A 25,905-nucleotide genomic window follows, 5' to 3' on the forward strand; every position below is an offset into this window, starting at 1 on the left:
AATTCAGAGAACAAAGCGTATATGGGGTTAACCTCTCCAGCTACCTTGGAATTGAAGAGGTTGACCCATAATAATAATAATTTTATTTATACCCCGCCCTCCCTGGCCAGAGCTGGGCTCAGGGCGGCTAACACCAATAAAATTACAATAAAAATATAATGGGGGGGACACACAATTTAAAATACAGGTTAAAATGCAATTTAAAATGCAGCCGCATCTTAAAAGTAGCGCATGGATCAAAACTGTACGGGGAGGGAAAACATAAGGGTCAGACTGAGTCCAAACTAAATGCCAGGTGGAACAGCTCTGTCTTGCAGGCCCTGCGGAAAGATGTCAAGTCCCGCAGGGCCCTAGTCTCTTGTGACAGAGCGTTCCACCAAGTCGGGGCGAGTACTGAAAAGACCCTGGCCCTAGTTCAGAAAGTTGGCTGATTTTAACAACGAATTCCTGTATCCCTCCTTACGAAAGGGCACATGGATTTGTTTTACATTCATATGATTAGTGAGTTATTTGCTGGATTGCCGTGTTATGTTTTGAAGTGATTATTTGCCACCATAATGTGTTGGTTTCCTTTTTTGTCGTTCTTTTTGTAGTCACTTAGAGCATTGCTTATATCAAAAAGCAGCATACAAATCTAAATAAAGAAATAATAAACATTAGAGGACTTTAAAAAAAAACCCCAGACTGCTCCCTCCTGCCTGATCCATAGCTGGTAGGTGGCATGGGACTCACATTATGTCACAAATGTGACTGCAATTATAAAAACTTGCAGTTTCTAAAACATTTAGGAAATAGATGAGAAAAAAGAATAAATAGTTAACTGGGATATGCAGGGAAAAAGAAAGAGAACAAATTTATGGAACTGCAGAAGGAGAGGGAGGGAAGTGGGAGATTTAAGATATAAGAATTCTTTTCTTTTGCTGAAATGTTTATTTCTTATAATTAAAAACCATGAATAGAACTTTAAAAAAGAACTGTGACTGCAAAATTCAGACCTTGTATGTCCAAAAGCCGTAATCATACACTTCTGCAATAAAGGTAAAGGTACCCCTGATCATTAGGTCCAGTTGTGGCCGACTCTAGGGTTGCGGTGCTCATCTCGTTTTATTGGCCGAGGGAGCCGGCATACAGCTTCTGGGTCATGTGGCCAGCATGACTAAGCCGCTTCTGGCGAACCAGAGCAGCACACGGAAACGCCGTTTAGCTTCCCGCCAGAGCGGTACCTATTTATCTACTTGCACTTTGACGCGCTTTCAAACTGCTAGGTTGGCAGGAGCAGGGACCAAGCAATGGGAGTTCACCCCGTTGCAGGGATTCGAACCACCGACCTTCTGATCAGCAAGTCCTAGGCTCTGTGGTTTAACGCTCCAGGTATATGGACAAAAGACATATAGGACAGGAAAGGCTGTTTGCTTAAGAGGAAGTGCAGAAGAGGAAGCACACGGTGAATTGCAGGAAAGCTCTCCTAAGTATTCAATACAGAAAATGACCTTTAACTGAACGTCCAACTTTTAGGACTGGCAGGTATTTGCTGGGGACAGTGCCTATCTCTTTAAAAAGCTCTGACAAAAATGAGAATGGACTGAGTTGCCCTTTAAAAAGCCCTGAGATTGCCAGCTGCTGGTCTACTTGCCCAGCCAAGGAATGTAAGAAACTGCTTTATATGGAGTCAGACCACTGGTCCCTCTCACAGAGTGGCCATCTACACCAGGGGAAGCCAACCTTTTAGGATTTTTGAGCAAGCGCTGCAGTCACACATGCGCCCGTCGGTTCCTTCTTCACTGGATCAGTCTGGCTCCCCAGAATAGATCACTTTCCCAGAACCTGGTTCCAGCAGAATTAACTTGAGCCTTGAAAAGATCACACAGCTGAAAAGGGAATAAAGCATCACTCTTCCAACTTCCTCCTTCTGCTCTATGTATTTTCCAAGGGAGAAACAAAGGTTATTATGACTGTATTGCAACCTTTTTCCTCAAAAGATTCACAAAGGTAAATATCATTCATATAGCAGTGCGGGGAAAGAAAGCCAATGGAAGGGCCGGATGGAGCACAAATTACTCAAAAACTCTTTTATTTTCACTCTTTGCAGGACTTCAGGAAACAGGAAGAATGGTCATCGCAGCAACAGAAAGCACATGTTTCTAAGGGAGGGGAGGCAAGAGAAACATCATCAACCTGCAAGTCCTCTCCTGACTGGAGCAACTGCAGGAAATGATCCATTAAGGTGAGGAGTAATTCCAAAACAAAACAAAACAACAAAAAGATATCGCAAAAGAAGCACAGTTCCCTTACACGAACAGTACCTTCGCCCTCATTTCCCTCCAAGCAAACGCAGTGATCTGCATGATGAAAAGAAGGACTTTCCAAAATATCGACTTAGGGAATGTACCAAGTTGAGAGCCTGCTATGCTGGCTATAGAGAGGTTATCATGGCTTCAGTCAAATGGGCTGGAGAGCCGAGCTGCCTTGCAACCCAACTTGGATCTCTTACAACTTTCTCCTTACCTTCCACCCGCCCCCCAGTTGCGTTTAGCAGATCAAAGCTCGTGGAGGTGGGGGTCAAATGATGAAAGCAGCGGGATCAGTTTTTGAACACCAGCCACGCAGACTTAGGGAGCCAGTCCTTCAGGCCCTCCTTCTGCCTGGCTTGCTCCTCTAAGCAGGCAAGGGGCTAGCTGGGTTCGGCCCACCCTGCACCTGCGATGAGACACCATAACACTGGGTGGCTAAAGTTCGAAAGGCCACGATCCTTGCCCGTCAGGAACAGCCTGGCACTTCTCCCTCGAGGAAGCTGAGAAATCTCCATCTTGCAACTCGGGTGGGCGAAAGCAATTCTCAGTGGCCTGAATACAAGCTTGCGAGTCCACGCGAGGAAAAGCATGGGTGGCTGGCACCTAGCCTACAGTTCGTCCGGCCTGTGTGAGAGCGGAGCCTCCTTCCCAGCATCCTTTGCTTCATCCTGCTCCTCTGATTGGTCAGGGACCTCTTGGACACTCGGTTTCTCACCCTCCCCTTCTTGCCCTGCTTTGTCCTTGCTGCTCTTTTTGCTTTTCGAAGCCTTCTTGCCTTTGCCCTCCTTCTTCTTAGACTTCCTCGGCCTTGAACTTGCCACGTCCCCTTTCTTGCCAGCCCACTTCTCTGTCAGGCAGCCTGGAGAGAGGAGAGGGGTGGAAAAAGGAGTTTATGCGATTTTGCAATGTCTCCACTCCTCCCTGAGCACACAATTCCAGTTGCCACCTAATTTATTTAGATGAAGTTTCCATTAGGCTTAGGTTACTAGTTAGTACATCTGGTGGTATCATCCAATTGTTTTTGTTGGGACTCCAGATCCCATCAGCCCCAGCCAGCATGGTGGTGGATGATGGGAATTGGAGTCCAACAGCATCTGGAGGGCAGCACATTGACTATGACTGGGTGAATAGAAAACCTGGGACAAAATCATTGCTTTCAGTCACTCACCTCACAAGCTAGCCTTGGGTCAATCACGACCCCTCGGCTCTCACTGTGCTGTTGTGAGGGTAGAAAAATACAAGGGAAGGAAAGCAACAAGCTGCTCCAAGCTCTGTGGACTACAGGCAAGTTAGAAATATGATAAATAAATGTGAGGACTACAATGCCCATCATTCCTGACCGCTGGCCATGATGGCTGGGGTTGATGGGAGTTGAAGTCCAACAACACCTGGGATGGATATTCCCCATTCCTGACTGAAAACCATCTGGATGGTTCTGTGGTGGCCATTTTGCACAGTGGTTCCGTTTCCAGCCCCCACGTACATTGGCGGAGCACACATAAGCCCAGTCTGCACAACCCCCACCCCCCCGTTCCACCCTCTTCCACGTCCAAAAGGACCCGCACACTGGCAGCCACACATTAATTGAACGTGCCTATAATGGCCACCGCCCGTACACATATCCCTGGACCCCAGTAACAGGGCCTGCCACTTCCCAGGAAATATAACTCACTGGTGTCTTTTCCTTTCAAGACGTGGTTTGCACAGAGAAACTGGGAAATGTCTTCTTCCTGATGGTTCCGGTACCAGTCTTCGATCACATCTTCAAATTCCTCCACCATTACCTCACACTAACAGAGAGAGAAAGAGAGAGAGAGATAGAAATCCTCCTTCAAACATCTACTTGTGGCATTTTCAATCACACCGGCAGGTCTGCACACTTTGACACAGCTCCATCGCCACTGCAACCCTAGCTTGGCTGTGACAAAACTGCATTGCATTTTGATCTCACCTGGCCTCCAAGTCCTGCAACCAGATGACCTTCCCTTCCAACTCTACAACTCTATAAATTCAAAGTGGCGTGAAAAGGATCCCCCGGCAGCCTCTCATCTAACCACGGATCACCAGACCTGCCTTGCTTCAGCTAGGTCAAGGCATCCCCAAACCTGGCCCTCCAGATGTTTTGGGACTACAACTCCCATCATCCCTGACCACTGGTCCTGTTAGCTAGGGATGATGGGAGTTGTAGCCTCAAAACATCTGGAGGGCCAAGTTTGGGGGTGCCTGAGCTAGGTTATGCACTAGTTTTCCACCCCCACCAATATCCACGAAAATGTACCTTTGGAACACACCCTGGAAATGTGATTGACAGGCCAGTGGTTTCAGCATTAGATGCAGAATTCTCGCTTTCAGTTCTCCCGTTCGAAAGGAGAATCCTCCAGGACAGCCTTCATCCATCTGGGGCTCCCCGGATGCCTTGGGCCGATGGGAATTGTAGTCCAAAACATCCAGAGAGGCCCAGATTGGTGAAGGTGCTCTAGGAGATCAACCATGAGCTCCAGTTACTTGGAACTCCTGTGCTGCCATCAGTCATGTGGCCTTCACAAAGTGTGACGCCAAGGGCTGTACCTGCTTCTTTAGATCGGCCACTTCCGCAGAGGTTTCATTCCACAGCTCATAAGGGATGTCCATCACCACCTTCACTCCTTTGTGTACCAAGTTATGCAGTGTTTCAAAGGTCTCAGACATACCCTAAAGGAAGTGAGAGAGTTCAGTGGTGTATCCTGGAAGAGCCAAGACAGGCTAAGAAAGCGAAAAGCAGATATTTTTTTTTAAAAATCTGGAAACAAGATGAAATCCTGAGACGTTTCAAACCTTTGCAAATCTGTTGCTTCCCGTTCTCTCTTTGTGCAGGTTGTATTCCAAAAGCCTCTTGCAGATGTTTTCTGTCACTTCAATAAGGCGAATGTCCCTGCAGACAAAAAAAGTGTATTTGTGAGTGGCAGGATCTCTGTATGAGTGTCCAATGACACAAGTATAAAACAACAGCTGGTAGAATGTACCTCAGCACTTTATCATCTCACAATTTACTGCTTGAGATCAATTTCCATGTGTTATGGGACTTTGCTAGTAAGAGCTTCTGAATCTGGAATGTAGCTTTCCAGAAAAACCATGAAAATGTGCCTTTCCACAGTCTCAATCAATAGACAGTGTATACGCATACACCCCTGGGACTTCACCTCATTTAATCTGTGAGTTACCTGTCCTACCTTCCTCAAACATGGAGGACTAGAAACATAAAACACAATGCGAACTAGGCACATCTAAGAATAGGACCTAAAGCATCCAATTATGTATGTTAGTTTCACCATATCAATGGGACTTAGGGTGTCCAATCTTTACTGAAAGGTCACTTTTTTTGCCTGCATGTTGGGGGAGTCCTATAAATTGCATATTGCACAACCAAAGAGCTCAATCCTGCAGAAGGAATAAGAAACCTTCCTTCCTTGCAGGAACAAATGGCAAGTAGCTTATGGGTGTGAGTTTTTTGCATTTTATATCCTAGCAGACAAAAGTAAGATTCAGGAGAGTTAACACCCTCTCTGAATTACTTACTGACCAATCTATTGCAATAATGTACAAGGTGAAGAATGGCTGCCTCCAAGGGTCTATCAACAGCCTCATTCACTTACGATTTTGTGTACTTGATTTTGGATCCCTTGCCATCCAAAAAGCCGTACTTCGTGTCAATCACCTCCTTGGTCTTACCAGTTTCATCGAAGGAGGATTTCAGTTCCAAAGCCACGTACTTGCACACTAAAGACAGAAAAAACCAATTAGTAACCACTCACATATTTTAATTGGTGATTAAAAGCCAGTAGGTAAGCAGATAACAGAGTTTACAGTGCAGGCAGTATTGAAACAAACAATGGGGTATATTTGGAGAAAATAAGGCAGGGATAGGGAACGTGTTGGGATTACAAATCCCATCATTTTTGACCACTGGCTGTGCTGGCTGGGGCTGACAGCAGCCTTCCAGATGGATTCATCAGCCCCAGCCAGCCTAACCGTCAGGGATGATCCCCAATAACAGTGCAGCAGGTTGAAGGCACCTCTAACCCTCTACCTAAATACCACTCTGGCTTTCACTTCAGTGAACCTCTTCTGCAACTTCCGGCTCATAGTTCTCTCTGTTCCTCTTTAACTTCTTAAGTTCCATTTTTAGTGACAAGGCGCTTTTCAGATCCCCTTTTCACTCTTGACAGCTTTACCTTATGTAAGTGCCCCTGCATAAGCTAGTCTACCTGTAAGCCTGTCATTGTTTCGTGCTGGAAGTCCTTCGCCAAGGGAGGGGAACCTGTGGCTGTCAGACTCCAACTCCCAACAGCCACAGCCAGTATCAAGAAAGATCTGGGATGGTGGTAGCTGTCACCCAGTAAAATACTGGGTGTCACCAATTCCCCATCATTTTACCTTATATAGGGATGTCTATGGCTGGGCAATATGTGGTTTTCAACATAGGAAGCTGCATTACTCCAAGTCAGACTACTGGTCCATCTTGCTCAATACAGTCTACACTGACTAGTAGAACCACTTGCAAGGCAGACGCTCTGCCATTGAGTTACAGCTTTTCCCCATAGGAAGCTTCAGCCCCCTGTTTTTGGCTACCCCTTTTCCTGTCCCTTTACAGTGGTACCTCGGGTTACATACACTTCAGGTTACATACTCTGCTAACCCAGAAATAGTACCTCGGGTTAAGAACTTTGCTTCAGGATGAGAACAAAAATTGTGCTCCGACGGTGCAGCAGCAGTGGGAGGCCCCGTTAGCTAAAGTGGTCCTTCAAGTTAAGAACAGTTTCAGGTTAAGGATGGACCTCTGGAACGAATTAAGTACGTAACCTGCGGTACCAATGTATTTTATTTTGGGCATTTGTGGCCCCACCCTTCATCCAAAAAGGCTCCCAACTGCAGGCTTTTCTTCTTCACCATCATCATCATTATATGTCCTTTTAAATGTGTTTGTGGGAGGGGTGAGAGTTATTGGTTTGTTTTGCTTCTGTTCTTGCTATGATGATGATGATGATGATGCTGTGAACCACCCTGAGATCTCTGGATGAAGGACGGTATAACAACAACAACAACAATTTATTATTTATACCCCGCCCATCTGGCTGACTCTCCCCAGCCACTCTGGGCGGCTTCCAATCAAATGTTAAAAACAGTACAGTACATGCAAATGTAATAAATGAATAATAATAATTCACACGACACGAAAGGAAAGAGGAGCAGGGAGGGATGAGGAAAATCAAAACTCAGGCGCCGATTTCTCCCCTCCCCCCACAGCTCTGCAATAACGGGTGTTTTTTTGGGGGGGGGGCTTCCCTCTCTCACCTTCGCATTTGCTGGGCAGCTTGACCCACTCGCTGTCCTCGGCAATGGCCCCGCCGCGCCCAGGAGCGGGGCCTACCAGCAGGGCGAGCCAGAGCGCGACGGCGGGACCCCAGGGAGCCATGGAGGGAGGAGGAGACCCCCGCGAGAGGCCGCCACGCCGCTACAGTCCTCCAGAGCGCGCACCGCGCTTCCGGGAACCTCCCCCCTTTCCCTTTCCCGCAGCGTAGCTATAACAACCGGAGCCCTTGGCCAATAGCGGCCGGGAACGTGTCACGCCGAGGCCAACGGGCCTGCGCGAGGCGCCCGGTCTTTTGAGATGTCAGCCAATCAGGAGCGGGAGAGGTGGGTGCGCCTCTCCAATGGAGCAGCTTCGCTTTCCCCTCAGGTCAGCCAATGGGAGTGCCGCCAGCGCTGTCCTGTGATTGGTGCTCGCCTCCGTTCGTCTCAGCTCTGGAATGCTCACTCCATTCATTTTTGTAAAAAAGGCATTCACAAATATTTGGCGCAGGTAACGCGCGGGGGTGGGGGTGGGGAGTAGAGAGAATCCTCCTCCCGTCCTTATTCAGATTTTCCATTTATCCAGTTCCAGAGCGGCGGTTCTTTGCGTTCTCAGGCTGCGATCCTGTGTTGTCATTTACATGGGGATAAGTTGGCTCCAACTCAGTGGGATAAGGTAAAAGGTAAAGGACCCCTGGAAGACAGGAGTGCCTGGCGTGCTCTGGTCCATGGGGTCACGAAGAGTCGGACACGACTAAACGACTAAACAACAACAAAGGACCCAGTCATCTCTGACTAAACCGCTTCTGGCGTGACATATATAGGGTCCGTTACTTTTTACTTAATGACATTCTATGCTGCCCATCAACTTAAGTGTTCTAAACGGTTTGCGAACTTACTAAAAACAACAACCCAAACTTACTGAGATGGTTAGGATATACGCAGCTACTCGCTGTTTTTTACTCTCTCCCGTCCCAAAACCTGCAGCTGTTGCGTAAGAGGCTTAAGAGCTTTGGCTTTCAGCTGCAGATGGGAGGACTGAGGTGGGGAGGGGCTTGCCTATTGCTACATAGTGAGTTCGTATTTTGTCAGCATGCGTAATCGCCAACACTCCACTGGCTGTTGCAGCTACCTACCTGCTCCATACATTATTGTTGCAAGCATCCAGGCAGAGGGCCTTCTCGGTAGTGGCGCCTGCTCTGTGGAATGCCCTCCCATCAGATGTCAAGGAAATAAACAGCTATCTGACTTTTAGAAGACATCTGAAGGCAACCCTGTATTGGGTGTGGTATAAATATTACAATTATTATTATTAAAAAATTAAGTAATTTATTTTTGAAAACAGATTTATAGCACCTGTAAAATACAAACAGGAAGAGGGTTTTTGTGATTGTTGTTACAATCCACAATTGCTGCATAAATCCTCATAAAAATGCTAGACATGCTTTGGCTGTTCTGTAAACACACACAGAGCATTTAATTGTATTCATATGTCTGTTAAGTAACAGTTCCAAGAATGTTGGGAAGAACCAACCCCTATCCCATGCCTCCCTTGCATGCACCTTCCTCCTTGCACCTGCCAGGATTCAGAACTGGAGCCCTGCTTGCTAAAGATGGTGTGATGTCTGTCTGTGCCATTCATCCTGTGACAGCTGTTGTTTCACATAGGCAGGGTACCACTGTGACATGATGTTGCAGATGCTGAGCAATGATGATGCACTTGTGATCCTGCACCTAATGACTTCTTATGCAATTAATATTTTGCTACTTTGGAAGGGCTGAAAACCCAGAACCTCGCTCCCTACTACAGAGAAAGGAGTGGAGAACCTCAGGCTCAGGGGGCTGAATATGGTTGCCCAACTCTCAGGGCCCCCCAGGCCACACCCCTCACTGCCCCTGATTTTACCTGGCTGGAAAATGCCCTTAAAATGGATAAATACCTCTTTGCTTGTCTGGCTGGAAAGCAGCGAGTGACTGGCTGCACCCACCTTGACCACACATAAACTGTTATGTGGCGCCTGGAAGGAACATGGCCATCGGGATGAAAAACACCATCCACTTCTTAAGTGAAGCCATGCCCCTCCAGATGTTATTAGACTCCAACTCCCATCAGCCCCAGGTCCCACAGCCAATGGTCGGGAATGATGGGAGTTATAGCCCAACCACATCTGGAGGGGGACACAGGTTTCTGACCCCCTGCCTTAGGCATTCTCTCATATAGATGACAACAAGCTGTATATTTGAGGACAATGCAAGCAAGACTATATGTACAATTATGAACAAAGAAATATCCCATGGCATTATTCAAGAGAGAAGCATTCTTCTCAGGGCATCACATACTGCGCTTACAACACAAGAATATTGAAAGGGTGTCAAGCCTTGTTATTCGTGTGGATTTGTGTACTGCTACAGCCTGGGTGCCTGGCTTAGTTGTTGTCCGATTAGTGTTCAGCACCAAAGAACCCGAATCGAAGGTCACAGCAGAGGCAGATGAAAGGAAGCCAAAAGCCTGTTTTTCAGCCTGTATTCAAACCAGGCTAGTCTCTCCCTCTTTTGTTCAAGTGAATGCTTCCATCTTCAGGACACATACTCTGCTTCCATATGGAGTTCCTTCTTTTCAGCCAGATATGTGAAAGTTGCCGTTCCCCCTAGTCCATTGCTCTGTGCTTTTCATAGCAACAATTTCTGTGACAGAAGCAGTTCTGACTCTGTGTGGATGAACTGCAGAAAAGTTGGAAGCCTTCAGGTGCAACGGGATATCTTCCCTGAAAGGAGAGGGAAGATTACAGCAGGTTGGGAGCTGAACTTTACTATCACCATCACCACCACCATCATCATCATCTTAACACCACACCCTTCCTTCAAAGAGTTCAGTGATGTTTCTGCTGCCACCGTTCTACCCATGGCGGAGCTATGGTTTGGTTTGGCTTAGCATTACATCCAAATCTATGCTTGTGTTTCCCCCAGAGAAACCATGAGCAGTAAACCAAGAACAAACACTGGTTCGTCTGAAGTGAGGCAAACCATGAGCCTGGCTTTGGATGTGATGCTAAACCAAACCATGGCATAGCTCTGGGTAGCATGGCAGCAGCAGACTGAGAGAGGCACAGTGCTATCACAATCCGTGATCCAGGAAACTGCACATTTGCTTGCTCGTTCTAGGCCATGGTTTGGCTTAGCTTTATATCTGAACTAGGTCTATGTGTTGGATGTTGTGGCCAGTATTACCTCTTGTAAACAATGCAGCAGGTCATCAACACGTCAAACAGGAGCAACTTGAACAGCAAAATTCTGATGGCCAGAAGAAGTAAGATCTGTGAGCGTCTATGCAGATCTTCAATGAACAATGACTCTTCTTGGGCTGCCACCACAAAAAGAAGAAAGAATAAGGCAGAGTGATATCCACAGAAGAACTATATCCCCAGCCACTTATGTGCTCCCCCCAATACTTTGGATACAGGCCTATGTTACCAATGTTATCTCTTAATTGCTGCCAAGCCCAGTGGATGGTCAAACTATCAGGAGACACAGCAGTAATCTGATTGATAAGGTAGTTCCAGACAATTTGGAGTTTACACTTTTCATTATCAACTCTTAACAAGAGGATAGTAGATTTTGTAATTCTTTTTCTTCCTACTTCTACAAGCACTAAGAAAGTGACCAGCCCTTATATTAGCTCTGTCTTTGGTTTTGTTGTTCATCTTTGGGCACAAGGCCCTGCCAAGTCTTTTATCCTCAATTTCTCATTCAGTTAGCAAAAACTGATTTGTAGGCGCACTTGCTTCCCAGGCACATCATGTCCACAGAATGGAAGGTGGCAGGATCCCCATGGATGTGCTTTATTGGGAGCTGGCTTCAGGCACCAGGCCTGTTGGCGGAGCAGCTCTGCACTACAAAGAAGTGATATGAAAGCTGGCAACACCAACCCCACCCACCATGTGAGACTCCCTTGTGAGGCAACTGCAGTACCTGGAGACACACAAGTTGTGCATCCATAGCAGTGACCATAGAAGAAATGACCACTGGGAAGAGTGCAAAGAGAACAACTGGATCTGCATCTGCACAACTGAATGCCTTTATCTGCCCCAGCTTCAACAAAACATGTCTTTTCTCTACAGCCACAGCAGGCACTGTAACCTTCCAACAGGCGCACTCTTCCATTGTCCCCCGAGACAGATGGATGCCAACCAATGCTTGTGTGTGTGTGTGTGTGGAGGGCATGGGCAACACTGTGCCAAAGACCCCCTGACCTCTGGCACCGACCCTGTAGGTGTGGATAGAATTGCAGCTGTGGCCTTCCTCTCTAATCTGCTTCATTCATAATAGCTCAAACTGTGTTCTATAAGGATATATGAATCTGGAATTTAGTTGTTCGTCATGGCACAAGGGTACAAACACTAGCCTTGTATACTTACAACAGCTTTGTCTGAATTCCTGCTCCCAAAACACCAGGTTCGGAACTGAGCTCTTAGTATAACTGAGATTGGAAGGAGAATGCATTGTTGTTCTTACCTTCTTGCTTTTCACTCAGGCAGAGATCTCCCATATTTTCTTCTGTAAGACAAAATTATGACTTAGAGAAGGCATTGCAAGGGAAAGATTGGTAGCATGCCTGCCTTGGTTGTGTTATATAAGTTTCCAGGTTATTAATTTACTGATTTGAAGCGCCTGGAATTTGTGCATAAATGTCCTTATTGATCGATTGATTGTATTAGGACACATCAGTTAGAAGGAGAGAGTTCATTGGCAAAAAGGCAGGATTTAAGTGTAACAGGATTACAGTAACTTAGATAAATGAGGTTGCGTTCCAATGCATGCTTACCTGGGAGTAAGTCTCATTGAACTCAATGGGACTTCTAATTAGACATGCATAGGGTTGCGCTGTTAATTTATGAGGTCCTAAAAGTACATCTACTGTCCATACTCCCATCCCCCCATTCATGAATACCTGAGAGTTGAAGGGAGGTGGTGCTCCATGTCTTTGAAGTTTTGTTTGGGGCGACGTAGCAAGCGACTGTACTCCACGATCCAAATTCTTTGGTGCTGATGGAGAGTTGAGAGATGCTACTGAAAGTTCCATCATCTTCCCTAGATATCCCATAGGTGAAAGACTCCAGCATGCTCCCATTTCCGTTGGAAAACCGAACAGCCCCCAATGCTTCCTCAGAGAGATCGTTCACCAGACAAATTACCAGGGTCTTCCTTTCGCCGTTTACTATCACATGGAGCGGCGGTGCCAGTGTTGCATTTAAGCTCCAAGATAAGCGACCTGCTGAGAGTTTATTATAAACGTGCATGAGCAAAACTACTTGATCGGAGAGCTATTGGTTTTTATGTACACAAAATATGCAGATAATGTTTTTTTGGGTTCTTTCTTGGTGGAGTCTCGCTTGGTTTTTACTTCATTTGAGCTGTCTTTCATAAAAACAGGGATTCTTCCCATCCCACGGTTTCTGTCCAATTCAATGAATGATCAAGGGGTCAGAGCAACTCCCATAGGCAGAAAGGGTCATCCCGGCAGGTGAACTTGTGGCAATGATTCCCTTGCACCCCACTCTGCAAAACTCTTGCTGCTTACTTGCCAAGGCCCAAAGGTTGTATACGACACTTCTGAAAAGTTTCCAAGCAAACAGCTCTGCCAGGCAGCTCTGCCTCTGGTTTGCATGTTTGGTTTTATAACATTTTATAACATTTGCATGTTTGGTTTTATAACATTCCCTCCTGCTGGGACAAACTCTGCTTCCTGCCCACCCCCACCCCCATGTCTGGTTTTGCAGGCTAAAGGATGCAAAATTAAGGTACTACACATTCTATTGTAATGATTAGCAAGGTGGTGCAGCAATAAAACTGCTACTGCATTTGCAAAGCTATGCAGGGTCCAGTATGGTTTCAAATTGGACGGGGGACGGTGTGCATTGCAAGGAGTTAGACCCTTGGGATCACTTCCAACTCTGCAGTCCTATAATTAATTTTGAGTGCACAATTTTGGTCAAATATAATTTGTTTTGTTTCTGTTTGGACTCTAAACTTTAGTGCAGACTTTAGGCCCCTGTGGGACAATTTTAAAATTCCAGATCCCAAGTTCTTTTATTTCATTCTGGTTTTTTAAAAACTCGTATAACATCAGGCAGATGGACTCCCCCTGCCTTCTGAATGATACTTGTCACACTGACTCCCAACAAGCAAGCAAATAAGCTATGGTGTTTTACTCACAGGTCAGAAGTTGGAGTGCTGCGCTGGTCAGGAGGTGCTGGAACGTAAGGTGGAGAGCTGGAGACATCTTGTGAGAATGAGCAGCTACACAAACAGAGAGTGCGCTAGACTAGCAGGCAATGTGCTCAACCCATCTCTCTTCCTCTCTGATCTCAGTACTCCTTTCCCGCAGCTAACGGTTGCACAGCTGCTCCCTAGTAAACAACAGAGGTGTTTTGGTGTGTTTTTTTTAAGCACACCTTTTGATTATTTTAGCTGTGTAACTGGCTTATGTGAGTACCACCAGAACTTGACATAACAATTGCAGCGGTAAAGGGAGATGGGAAAAGTTTCTCTCAATATTTTATTCTGTTGCTCTCAAATATTATCTACACATAATAAATTCCTGCACTCTGCTAGGAGGGTAAAAAGCAGTAGCTTGCAAAAGTCTAAAAACAGACAGGTCATGAGGCCGCTTTCTTAACAGACAGGTCATGAGGCCGCTTTCTGCCTAAACCAGCTACTTGAAACTGCTGATGCTAGCTACAGGTCAGAAGGTCGCTTCCTGCCCAGCCAGAAACTGCTGTTAACTGAAAAACCACTAGCAAGATGTTTCCTGCTTTACTTCTGCTTTTAAGTAATGCAAGATAAGAAGAGATACGAAGGAAATGCTTTGCTAGCAAAAGAAGACACGTGTACAAGGAGGTGGGAGGGAGTGCTTGACTTAGCAGAAAGACAGAAATGTTTAAGCAAGCAATAAAATTGTGTTTAGCAAGCAAGTCTGCGGGTATAAGAAAGTCTGTTGAAGTGTCTTGCTTTACAGCCAGTACATTTTTAGGAACTATCCAACAGGCTGTCTCTGAGTACAGACCTTAACTCTGTGCACAGAATTTCAATAAAACTCTTTTCTCCAAAGAAGAAACTTTCCTGGAATTTTTTTTATTCTCTTCTCGGCCCTGGGGACGCGGGTAAGCAATTCTCTGGCAAAGTAAAAGGCATAAGCCTACAGCTTGGTGCATTGGCCGGGAATTACCCCACCCCAGGGACCCCGGGGAGGGCCAGGCTCAACCAAGGTGAACAGCTCCGATCGGCGTTCGCATTTCCGGTGCACACCCTGCCAGTTTGTAGGGGGAGATTGCCACACCGTCCTGGAGCAGAGACATCTAGTTGAGGGAGAATAAGAGGACAGAACGGCGCCGAGGGGACAGGTCCGCAGCGGAAAAAGGTAAGCCCGAAGGAAAGGGCTAGGGGCCCGAGGGAAAGGGCTAGGGGCCCGAGGGAAAGGGCCAGCAGAGGTCTGATCAGCCTCACCTGGTAGTTGGCAGTAGCGTGCCCGGCAGTAAGAATGCCACCAGGAAAGGAATTGGTAAAGGTTTGGGAAAGGGAATGGGGCAGAGGGAATTAAGTGTTTTGTTGTGTGTCAGATACACCAGTGGATGAATTGTTGAATGAGGGCCAAGGCTTAGTGTCCCCTTGGCCGAGCGATTGTAGGGTTGTGCATTTTCTGACAAACTGTAGCATGTGGAGTGTGAGAGAATTTTGAAAACCCAGTTAGGAGCGGTTGTATCTGAAAAAATAGGGTCTAGAGCAAGCCAATGTATTCCTCTGAATGCTTTTTAAATAACTGGAAAACAGCCACGAAGAGTGATGATTTGGGGATTCAAATTGAAAAACAAAAAACAAAAAAACAGAGACTCAAAACTTTATGTGAGGTGGACTTGCCAACCCAGGGAACTGCGTGGCTTAGATTTGCAATTAATCAACCCCCTGTGGCAAATCAACCCCCTGTGGCAAAATATATTAAATGTCCACCCAGACCAGATCCCCTATATCTCTACATGGAAGACCAATGTAAAAAAAAGAATCTACCATGGCTAAAGTCTTGCTGTGACAGCAACACACAGAACAGGATTTGTACAGTGAAGCCTCTGGTGTTAGAAGACCCAGAAGATGAGGAGAGGGAGTGATTAAGCCACCACCTTACACTCCACCAACAGCCCCCCCCCTCCAACCCCCCCCCAGGCCAAAATCAAGAAGCACAGGGAGGTGCTGGTGTAGGGGGAGGAGGACCTGCGAAGGCAGATAGTGAGACGGAAGAAGAGGAAGATGAGGAAGATAACGAAGAGTTTAGGAAAACACTAGATGATATGAATCAAGGAAAGAAAATGTGGACAGAAAGACAGAAAAAGAGTCTAAAGGAGTTTGTAAAGCCATTTGAGGAAGAAGTTGATGTTTGTAATTGAAGAAACCAGAACCCCTCTTTTGAGGAGAATCCAGCAAAGATTGTAAAATTGTTTGAAGGGATTTTTTTAAACCTATAATCCCACTTATGATGATGAACAATATCCCCTGGACTCACTACTAACTACAGAAGCATTGCTTGGCCCCTGCATGAGTCAACTAGGGGAATAGAGAAGGATCCTTTTATATGGGGCAGGAAACAGCAGCAGGCTTTTCAGGATCTCAAAGTGACATTACAACAAGCCTCAGTGCTTGGCATCCAAACCCCGAGAAGCCTTTTACCCTGTTCACAGATGAAGACCAGGGGAGTAGCCAAGGGAGTCTTATGCCAGAAACTGAAAAATTGGCAGCAACCCGTCGAATACTTGTCAGAGAAGCTAACCCCAACAGAACAGAGGTTGCCCCCCCCCCCGTATGAGAGTGATTGTGGCAGTGGCCACCCTACTCACAAAGGCAGATAAATTCACGTCTGGACAGGACACTAGCTGTGTAACTCCAAGAGGAAGTGCCAGATGCTGTTATTACATTCACGCCTGAAGTTTCAGGTTGCCACAGCCCTTAACCTAGCTACCTTATTACAGGTAGGAGAAGGTAAACAAGGGAGCTGCCCACTCAGTCTTACCTGTGCCTGTAACAAAACCCACAAACCAAGTGGTTAATATAATTGGAGCTACAGGTAAATCACAAAAGGCCCCGTTTTTGCAGTCTGTTACCTGCTGCCTAGACAAATTTTTGTATATACCAGAATGTCCCATTCCTTATTGGGCCGAGACTTGTTAACAAAATTACAAGCCCAGATTTCCTTCCAACCAATGGGGAAAGTAATGATGACAACTGGACCAGCAGGAGAGTTTTCTTTAGAAATACCCCTGAGAGACCATTGATGCTTGATGATGGTAAAAGAAGAGGAGGGAATCCTCCCTGTTAGCCTGCTTCATGATGTTGACCCTGGACTATGGGCGGAAGATAAAAAACCAATACCCCATCCCACGACAGGCAGCTGAAAGAGTGTGGGTGCATTTGAAGCGATTGCTTCAACATGGAATTTAGAAACAATGCCAATCACAGTGAAACACCCCACTGTTGCCAGTGAAGAAGGAAGATGGTGGGTACTGCATATAGGCCCCAAAAGTTCTGGAAAATAGGAAAGGAAGAACAGGACTTTGAAAAACCATTGACCCAAGAAACAGGGTCTAATTGGGTGCTCATGTTGCCCTTGGCTTTGCTTAGAGTTTGTAGCCTCCCATTGAAACGTATTCACTTGTCATCCTTTTGAAGTGATGTTTGGAAGACCGGTTCCTTATGTGTGCATGCTTTCACCTATCCCTGCTCAAGATGTGGAATTGAACAATTATGTACAGTCTCTCTCTCGAGATTTTCTCTCTCAACCCAGGCCCGAACTCCTTGCGTGACCAGTTTGAGCCAGGTGACGAGGTGTGGATAAGACTGGTCCCAGGCACCACTGCAACCGTGCTGGAAGGGCCCATCTGCTCTCCACACCCACAGCTGTGAAAATCGCTGGCACCACCCCTTGGGTCCACCACATTCAAGTGGGGAAAGCTGCTTCAGATTGGACTGTGTCTCAGCATCCTGAAGATCCCCTCCAGTGACGACTGCCTTGCTGATATCACTCCAGAGGCTGATATCTCTACGCACGGTGAAGAATTGGATGGGAGGGGCGCCCGCAGGCAGCGCCCCCAACGTAGACATTTGTTCTCCAGCCAATTTAGAGGCACCACCAGAACTTTTGATATTGGTACCGGAACTCACTCCAGACGATGTGGAACCACGCTACACCCTTGATGAACAGCAGTGGACCAGCCAAGAAGGAGCAACGCTCCAGGAAGGACCAGACAGCCGTGTTTTTGTACCCCAACGTCTGGCCAGCACAATTGTAAAGAATTACCACAAGTCCACCCATTTGGGAGGCCCAGCTACTAAAGCACATCTTGGGAGAATATTCTACCTCAACTAACTGCTGCTATATCTAACTGCTGCTATATCCCAAAATGTGCCCTGTGCGCCAACCAAGAGACTGAGAACTATCACCCTTTGAACTTCTATATGGCAGGCCAACCCCTTTCGTCCGAGACATCCCCGCCAGTTTGGGGCAGATGGGAGATCACATCACCCAAGAACAAGTGCAATCCCTGTGTTTGTTGTGTGTGTTTGCTTCCTTTCCAGGTATTCCCTCGAGCGTACACCTGCAGTCCCGTGGCAGTCTCGCTGAGCCGGTTCACCAGTTCCTCTGAGTGACAGCGTCTGGCGACCCCCTCATCCCCAACTGCAGTGAAAGTAGTCGAGGTGATCCCCTGGGTACATCACACGCATCTGAAGAAGGGTGTCTGGACTTGCAAAAGAAATCCTGCTGACCCTCTGAAGTTGATCATCACCTTGTGTCTGACGCTACCAGGAAAAAAGCGTTAGGCCACGGGCAACGCGATCCTGCGACTAATCATCACAAGGACAGTTACAAAGACTTTCTCTTTTCTCTCTTATTTTCTTTATTGACTTGCTCTATGTCTTATTGCCCTGACCCTACCGAACCATACCAACCCTATTGGCCTGCTGGCCTCTGCTACGACTGGTTCGTCCTGCCGGTGGTAAGAGATGGCGTGCTCCTTGGCTATTGGAAACTGGGGTCTGATGAGATTACCGTATTGAGACACCCCACTACCCCGTTGTGGCTCCTCTCCCACACCACTGACCAGCACGCGTGGACAGTGCTCTTACGGGAAGCTGCAGAGACGATCGAAATCTATCTAGTTCTGGACCGCTCTTGCTGTTGTGGGAGGGTAGTCAACTGTTATCTGGAAGGTAGAGCACTGTACCAACCTCATTTGATAGACCAGGTCCTACTCTTAACCCAGGTCATAGATGGGACAGAACCTATCTTAATGCAAGTATTGCAGGGGTGGGAGCCTTAGCCAGGTGTGCATTGAAATTACTAAACAAGTGCCAGTAAGAATTGCCACCCCAGGATTTCAGCTTCCATATGCTTTGGTCACTAGGGAGGCAGCACGAGAGTTCAATCCACCCAACAGGGCTAGTAGAAAAATTGGCCCACATAGTGGGAGCATCAGCTCACCGGTGGGCTCTCATCCTTGAGGCTCAACAGGTAGTCGGGCACAAATATCAGTGGGCTCTTCAACAATGAGCACACCCCCTGAATATTGGTGGGAGGAACCATGGAGATATTGGGTTTGGTGGGTAGGAGTGATATGTACCGCCCTTGTCATATGGATGCTCTCGTATTTCTGTTGGCATGAACGGTATCGTATTTGTGGGAAGAATAGGCCCAATAATGCTTCTATTGCTTTTCTGCTTCTGTATACCCTGCTTAATGCAATGCCTGCAACATATGATGGGAAAGATGATGCCTCGCATGATGGGACCTCGCGTGATTGCTGTGCTGAGAGAATATAGACCCCTACCCCAGAACGAATCTAAGTAATAGATTGTTCAAAAGAAGAGGACGGAGTAAAGGGAGATGGGAAAAGTTTCTCTCAATATTTTATTCTGTTGCTCTCAAATATTATCTACACATAATAAATTCCTGCACTCTGCTAGGAGGGTAAAAAGCAGTAGCTTGCAAAAGTCTAAAAACAGACAGGTCATGAGGCCGCTTTCTTAACAGACAGGTCATGAGGCCGCTTTCTGCCTAAACCAGCTACTTGAAACTGCTGATGCTAGCTACAGGTCAGAAGGTCGCTTCCTGCCCAGCCAGAAACTGCTGTTAACTGAAAAACCACTAGCAAGATGTTTCCTGCTTTACTTCTGCTTTTAAGTAATGCAAGATAAGAAGAGATACGAAGGAAATGCTTTGCTAGCAAAAGAAGACACGTGTACAAGGAGGTGGGAGGGAGTGCTTGACTTAGCAGAAAGACAGAAATGTTTAAGCAAGCAATAAAATTGTGTTTAGCAAGCAAGTCTGCGGGTATAAGAAAGTCTGTTGAAGTGTCTTGCTTTACAGCCAGTACATTTTTAGGAACTATCCAACAGGCTGTCTCTGAGTACAGACCTTAACTCTGTGCACAGAATTTCAATAAAACTCTTTTCTCCAAAGAAGAAACTTTCCTGGAATTTTTTTTATTCTCTTCTCGGCCCTGGGGACGCGGGTAAGCAATTCTCTGGCAAAGTAAAAGGCATAAGCCTACAGCGTCCTGTGGTACTCCGAAAGCTTGCACATTTATTTGAGAGACAGGCCTCCTGCTAGAGAAAGCACTGAATAGGGCAGCAGGTCCAGAACGCACCCGAAAATCTCAGAGCCAAGGAAGGCACAAAATGGGAAGTCTCTAGCCAAGGTCTCTCAGATTATTTTTTTGATTTTTTTAAAGTGTTAATGGGGTAGGGGACAGAGTTTGGATCAAGGCTGAGAGATGGTTTCAAATATATTTTACACCTGTTTTCCTGATTCAATCATCCTACTATTTGCCTGCATTGCACATGATGCATGTATCATATTGGCATCCCATAGAACAATCTATGATTATGTGAAATAGGGAGAAATTGAAAAAAAAAATGCAATAAGACATGAGTCATGCAAGCTGCAGAATTCAGCCTTTTCGTGCTGCAGGATTTTAATATTTTTAGTATGCAGTACAGCCCATCCTAACCATGTCTTTGCAGAAGTAGCCCCATTGCATGCAATAGGACTGTGCGGTGCAGTGGTTGAAGTATCAGACTGGGTTCAAATCCCCACTGGGCCTTGAAGCTCACTGGGTGACCTTGGGCGAGACACTGTCTATCTCTGCCTAACCTATCACACGGGGTGGTTGTGGAGATTAAATGAGGCAGGAGAAAACCATGTATGCCACTTTGAGCTCCTTGGAGAAAAAGGTGGGGGTATAAATGCAATAAATGAAATGAAATAAAGATGGTTCCCAGACCAGACCTTCTGGAGAGACTTTTCAGGGGAGGAGCTGTACACAGCGAGTTGCTCCAGGGACCAGAGGATGCAAAATTTATTGGTGTGAGCTGTTTTCCTTCCACACCATCCCCCGTTTGGGTCAACCCATTGGATCGTAGTGCTATCAGACCCTCCAAGTGTCCCTATTTTCCAGGGACAGCCCCGGATTTAAAGAAGCCGCTCCAGTTTCTGATTTTATACTGAAACGTTACAGGGGTCAGCAAACTTTTTCAGCAGGGGGCCGGTCCACTGTCCCCCAGACCTTGTGCGGAGCCAGACTATATATTTTTTTGGGGGGGGGCGTGAAAGAATTCTTATGCCCCACAAATAACCCAGAGATGCATTTTAAATAAAAGGACACATTCTGATTGGGCCAGATCCGGCCCCTAGGCCTTAGTTTGCCTACCCATGCATTAGGACGTCCCTATTTTCATCGGAGAAATGTGGGAGGGTATGGGGAGGGTAGGTGATCGCAGACTGTACAACCTTTAAAAGACATCTGAAGGCAGCACTGTATAGGGAAGGTTTTTTAAAAATGTTTAATGGGTGGGGTATAAAGAATAAAACCATTTTGATGATGGAATAGGAAGTCCCTATTTTCATCCGAGAAATGTTGGAAGGTATGGGGTTATGCGTAAGCCAAATAGACCCACTGAAATCAGCAGCCAAGCCTAAGTTGGGCACATTGGTTTCAATGGGTCTACTTTGCACATGAAAAAAACCACCCTTTGTATTTGCTTGTTTGTTTATCTAGTCTGCAGGTGCTGCATATGCAGATTCAACCCCTTCCCCGATTGAAAAGCTCGGCTGGCCGACTTAAATTTTGCTTGTGCAGGATTCATGGACTATTAACTGGGGAGGGAATGAAGTGAGTTAGGCGCAGCAGCCCTGTTTTCCTCCTAGGACTCCTCCCCCGGCGACAGATCGCTCTTGGTACGGCCCGGCCTCCCCCTCGCTGCCCTGGTGGTGCTTTCCATGACGTCCGCCCTGTGTGGAGCAGCCCGGCAGCGGGGATTCGGCTTGCAAAGGGTAAGGGGCGGGGGTCTCTTAGGGGGGGGGCTCCGCTTTTCGGCAACCCTTGGCGTTGGGGGGGGGGAGGCAGCGGGCATGTGTAAGGAGCTGGCACGTGGGCGCTCCCTCCCTGCAGAGTAGGCCGGCTGGGACCGGTGGGGCGCTTACCTCCGTGTAAACGGGGAGAGAGAGGGTCGGGGCTGAGCCCTGTATCGGCTCTGGGGGGTTAATCCACCCACCCAAAAAAGAGAGGCTGTAGTTTGTCAAGCCACAGGGAGCTGATGGGAGCTGCTCTTTCTAAAGAGATTTAGCAGGAATCGTGAAAGGGTTCATTTCCTCACCCAAATTTCACTACAGTATATCGCTGTGTAATTTATTAAATTTGTATCCCGCCCTTCACCCGAAGATCACGGGGCATTGGCCACAACATAAAAGCACAATGCGCGTTTAGTTTATTCCCCCCAGATCCTCATGCCCAACTGTTTGATGATACCCGAGGTTTGAAGTACGTGTAACTACTCCCACTTGCCCACGCGCGTCCTTTCCTGCCCTTGTTCGGTCTCCGATGGTAAGTCCCCTTCCAGGTTTTCTGCAGCTGAGGGGAACAGAGAGGTTGAAAAGCCCTTTTTGGCTTGTGGTATGATGAAATTGCATGAAAAAGGGGAATGCCACCCAGACTGGGGGCTGTGGCTGGAGACCGCTTGGAGGGTACAGGAAACCTGTTCCTGGCAAAAACATAGAAAGAGCAATTAAAAACCAATTAAGCATAAATAGAATTAAAACTGTGTGTGTGTGTGTGTGTGTGTGTGTGTGTGTGTGTGTGTGTGTGTATGCGTGCATTAATAAAATAAAATAATATAATTAATGTAATATAATCAGCACAGCACAGCACCAGTACTTTAATTAAAAGCAGTCACTTCCACCTGGAAGGACAAGAAGGAAGGAGCCAGTCTAGCTTCTCTAGAGAGGGATTTCCAAAGACTTGGAGCAGCTACCAAGAAGGCCCTTATTTATTTAAATAAGCAGATAAGAGTTTCCTTATTTATTTATAAAAATATATATATAAATAAAATATTCCACACTTTTAACATCTATGTATGCACCTCAGGCAGCTAACGAAGTGGTAGCAAGCAAACAAAAATGATGTTAATATTTTAAAATAAAGATTATGAATTGAGACAAGGTCCAGACATTGTGGACCACAGCTACTCACAGGGAAGCCTAATTTAGTCGCTTATAAGAATTGGAAAGGAACCTTACCTGGAGCTTGAGTTGCCCTCTCTTTAATTTGAAAAATGTCTCTTTTCAGGGGTGCTTCCTTTTCTCTGATACCAAAGTGAACATTGAACATTAGACAGCTGGTTCTTGCAGCTGGACATCAGGTACCCACCCACCAAACCATGGAATCCACAGCAGCAGGGACAGCAAGCTCACTTCCCAGTACTGTGGAGGATAGGAAGGAAGAACTTCAAGAGCGCCCAGCTGACCAGCCTCACAGTCCAGATACTTCTGTGTCTTTCTCTGAGATCTTCCGCCTGGTCCAGGCTGGGCAAGACATTCCTGGGCTGCAGAAGCTAAATATCACCCCAACAAATGGGAGTCCTACACCATCTCAAATGGCCCGAAGACCCAAACCTTGGGAGAACAACCCATTGTGACTAGAAAGACCTCTTGTCTTACTTCCACACCAGAAAGAAGCAATACTTACTTACCAAGTCTGATGGATTTGCGAACTTAAAAGAGCTGTGTGTGTACACCTTTTTGGGGTTTTAAACCCTGCTGGTTTGCATGGTCATAGACCTTGAGGACAAGAGGCTATTGCATTGAATTAGTTCTGCAACTTATAATTAAATGTGTCCTTTACCAAAGTGTGCTTTGAAGGCTGCCAGTCCTTTATTTAAAATTACAATAATTTGAAAGAACTCAAAAAAATGCTTCTGCACGCAAGCAATCCAAAGATTGCACCCGGAAATGTGGAATTCTGCAGTTTGCATAATTATGAAAACTAAGTAAATTTGTATATTATTTTGTATAATGCATTGTCCTTTTGCTAGTCTGGGAAGAGGCAGGGACACTGAAATACCCATCCCGCCTTTCTGACTTTGAAGCTTCACCAATCACCCATGCGTTTTCAAGAATACAATTGCAGTTGTGCAGTTCATATTATTTTAAATGAAAGCAATTTTCCCGTAGCCAGAAAAAGGAGAATCCAATTAATGATACCTACTTTGGGTCTCACTTGTTGAGACGTGCTATATAGCAAGGGCCTGTTTTTAGAGGCAGAAGCAGCTTAAACCCCAAATGGAAAGGGAGTGCAGAAAGATAAGAGCCCCTCAGCTTTCTGCTCCAGGCAATCGCTGGCTGACATCTCTAAGCCACAAAGCTGGCCTCCAGCTGGTAGTGAGCTGAGCAAAGGATGCACCTGAGTAACGGACGCGCTGCAGTTTAACCAAGAGCACAAAAGGCAATTCATGGAAGTGCACCTGCGGCTGAGGCTGCGTTAGGAAATAGATACTTGTAAAATTCCCACCATTAGGATGGGTGCAAAGAGGCAGCGGTTTTGGGGTGTATATGAGACTCAGGCATGGGCATGCAAGCAGAGCTGTGCATCTCTTTTGCAGGATCCTTGCCAGTATGGCTCCAGCCACCCAGTGTCGTGGTTAGAGGGCAAATTTTGTCCTTGCTCTTAAAACACGTGTTTCCCCAAGTGTGGGACTTGTCTTTATGGGAAAAGTAACTCCATGTGGAGGGACGCGGGTGGCGCTGTGGGTTAAACCAGAGAGCCTAGGACTTGCCAATCAGAAAGTCGGCGGTTCGAATCCCCGCGACGGGATGAGCTCCCATTGCTCTGTCCCAGCTCCTGCCAACCTAGCAGTTCGAAAGCACCGCAAAGTGCAAGTAGATAAATAGGTACCGCTCTGGCGGGAAGGTAAACAGCGTTTCTGTGCGCTGCTCTGGTTCGCCAGAAGCGGCTTAGTCATGCTGGCCACATGACCCGGAAGCTGTACGCCGGCTCCCTCGGCCAATAAAGCGAGACAAGCGCCGCAACCCCAGAGTCGGTCACAACTGGACCTAATGGTTAGGGGTCCCTTTACCCTTTACCATTACCTCCGTGTGGGGGGAAGGCATGCACTCGGGACACCGCTGTGATATTTAGCTGAGATTCCTGCATTGCAGAAGGTTGGACTGAATGATTTAGGGGGGGGGGTGTACCTTAAAATCCTATCGTTGTATTCCATCAATTTGTATGCCCTTTTAACACCATCGTCTCCAAGTGGTGTGCAGTAGAGTTTAAAAAGTTGCAATAAAATCAGTTAAAACTACTGTAATAAGAAACTAAATCATAAAACTTACAATGCTTGCTGCAATGAAAAAGGTTTTCACTGGATGCTGGAAATTCAATACAGTAGAATATCACCTGAAAGAGAGTACCAGAGGATTGGGCCCACAATGCTGAGCGTACAGCAGCTGGTGGATTTGAGCAATGAGGTGACTCTGTTGAAGACCTCGGTGATAGAGGTTGCACCAAGATTCCTGTCTGTTCCTAGCTGCAAAGCCCCATCCTGAGTTGTTGGTCTTGGCCATAATTGTGAAAGAATGCTGGGAAACTTTTTTTTTTTTTTAAGTGCAGTTGAAGTCGTCAGTTCTTGCTGATCCATTCCTTAAGAGAAAGCTTGAAAGATGTGCCTGTATCATCATATTGAAGACAATATGATGATATGATAGCTACTGATGGAATATTAGCAATATTAGCAATTTAGAAGAAGGAAGCGTGTATGTAGGGACAATATGCAAAGGTTCAGGAACAGGAAGGAAAGAAAGAAAAAACCCCAATGTGAGTGAGTCTCGATTGTGCTTATCCAGTCTACCAGACTGAAGCAAGCAACTCCCCACCCTGATTTCCTATTAGGGAGAGAGCTGCATCCATTTCAG

The 25,905-nt window shown here is 46.5% G+C and overlaps 2 protein-coding genes and 1 long non-coding RNA gene across 4 annotated transcripts; 1 reads left to right on the forward strand and 2 right to left on the reverse strand.

The window, feature by feature from the left end:
- Positions 1 to 2,054: 2,054 nt before the first annotated feature.
- On the reverse strand, positions 2,055 to 7,831 carry CNPY3 (canopy FGF signaling regulator 3). The gene is made up of 6 exons (XM_081188813.1): positions 7,623 to 7,831; positions 5,924 to 6,047; positions 5,106 to 5,202; positions 4,860 to 4,982; positions 3,964 to 4,081; positions 2,055 to 3,150 (listed from the first exon to the last, which is right to left on the reverse strand). The coding sequence occupies exons 1-6, from the start codon at positions 7,741 to 7,743 to the stop codon at positions 2,900 to 2,902; spliced, it is 834 nt and encodes a 277-aa protein (XP_081044939.1). The 5' UTR covers positions 7,744 to 7,831; the 3' UTR covers positions 2,055 to 2,899.
- Positions 7,832 to 9,919: 2,088 nt separating this feature from the next.
- Positions 9,920 to 13,953, reverse strand: PTCRA (pre T cell antigen receptor alpha). 2 transcript variants are annotated; one of them, XM_081188847.1, is made up of 5 exons: positions 13,833 to 13,953; positions 12,568 to 12,888; positions 12,132 to 12,173; positions 10,848 to 10,980; positions 9,920 to 10,384 (listed from the first exon to the last, which is right to left on the reverse strand). In XM_081188847.1, exons 1-5 carry the CDS (start codon positions 13,897 to 13,899, stop codon positions 10,237 to 10,239), a joined length of 711 nt encoding a protein of 236 aa, XP_081044973.1. In that variant the 5' UTR covers positions 13,900 to 13,953; the 3' UTR covers positions 9,920 to 10,236. The 2 variants fall into 2 exon arrangements, with proteins under 2 accessions (XP_081044973.1, XP_081044972.1); XM_081188846.1 differs by having other exon boundaries at positions 12,568 to 12,891; positions 13,833 to 13,938.
- Positions 13,857 to 23,840, forward strand: LOC308584184. The gene is made up of 3 exons (XR_014006595.1): positions 13,857 to 13,931; positions 21,865 to 21,990; positions 23,282 to 23,840. It is a non-coding gene; the product is annotated as an uncharacterized lncRNA (long non-coding RNA).
- Positions 23,841 to 25,905: the final 2,065 nt, after the last annotated feature.

This window comes from Podarcis bocagei (genome assembly GCF_964188305.1).
Source record: "Podarcis bocagei genome assembly, chromosome: 3".
Taxonomy (NCBI): domain Eukaryota; kingdom Metazoa; phylum Chordata; class Lepidosauria; order Squamata; family Lacertidae; genus Podarcis; species Podarcis bocagei.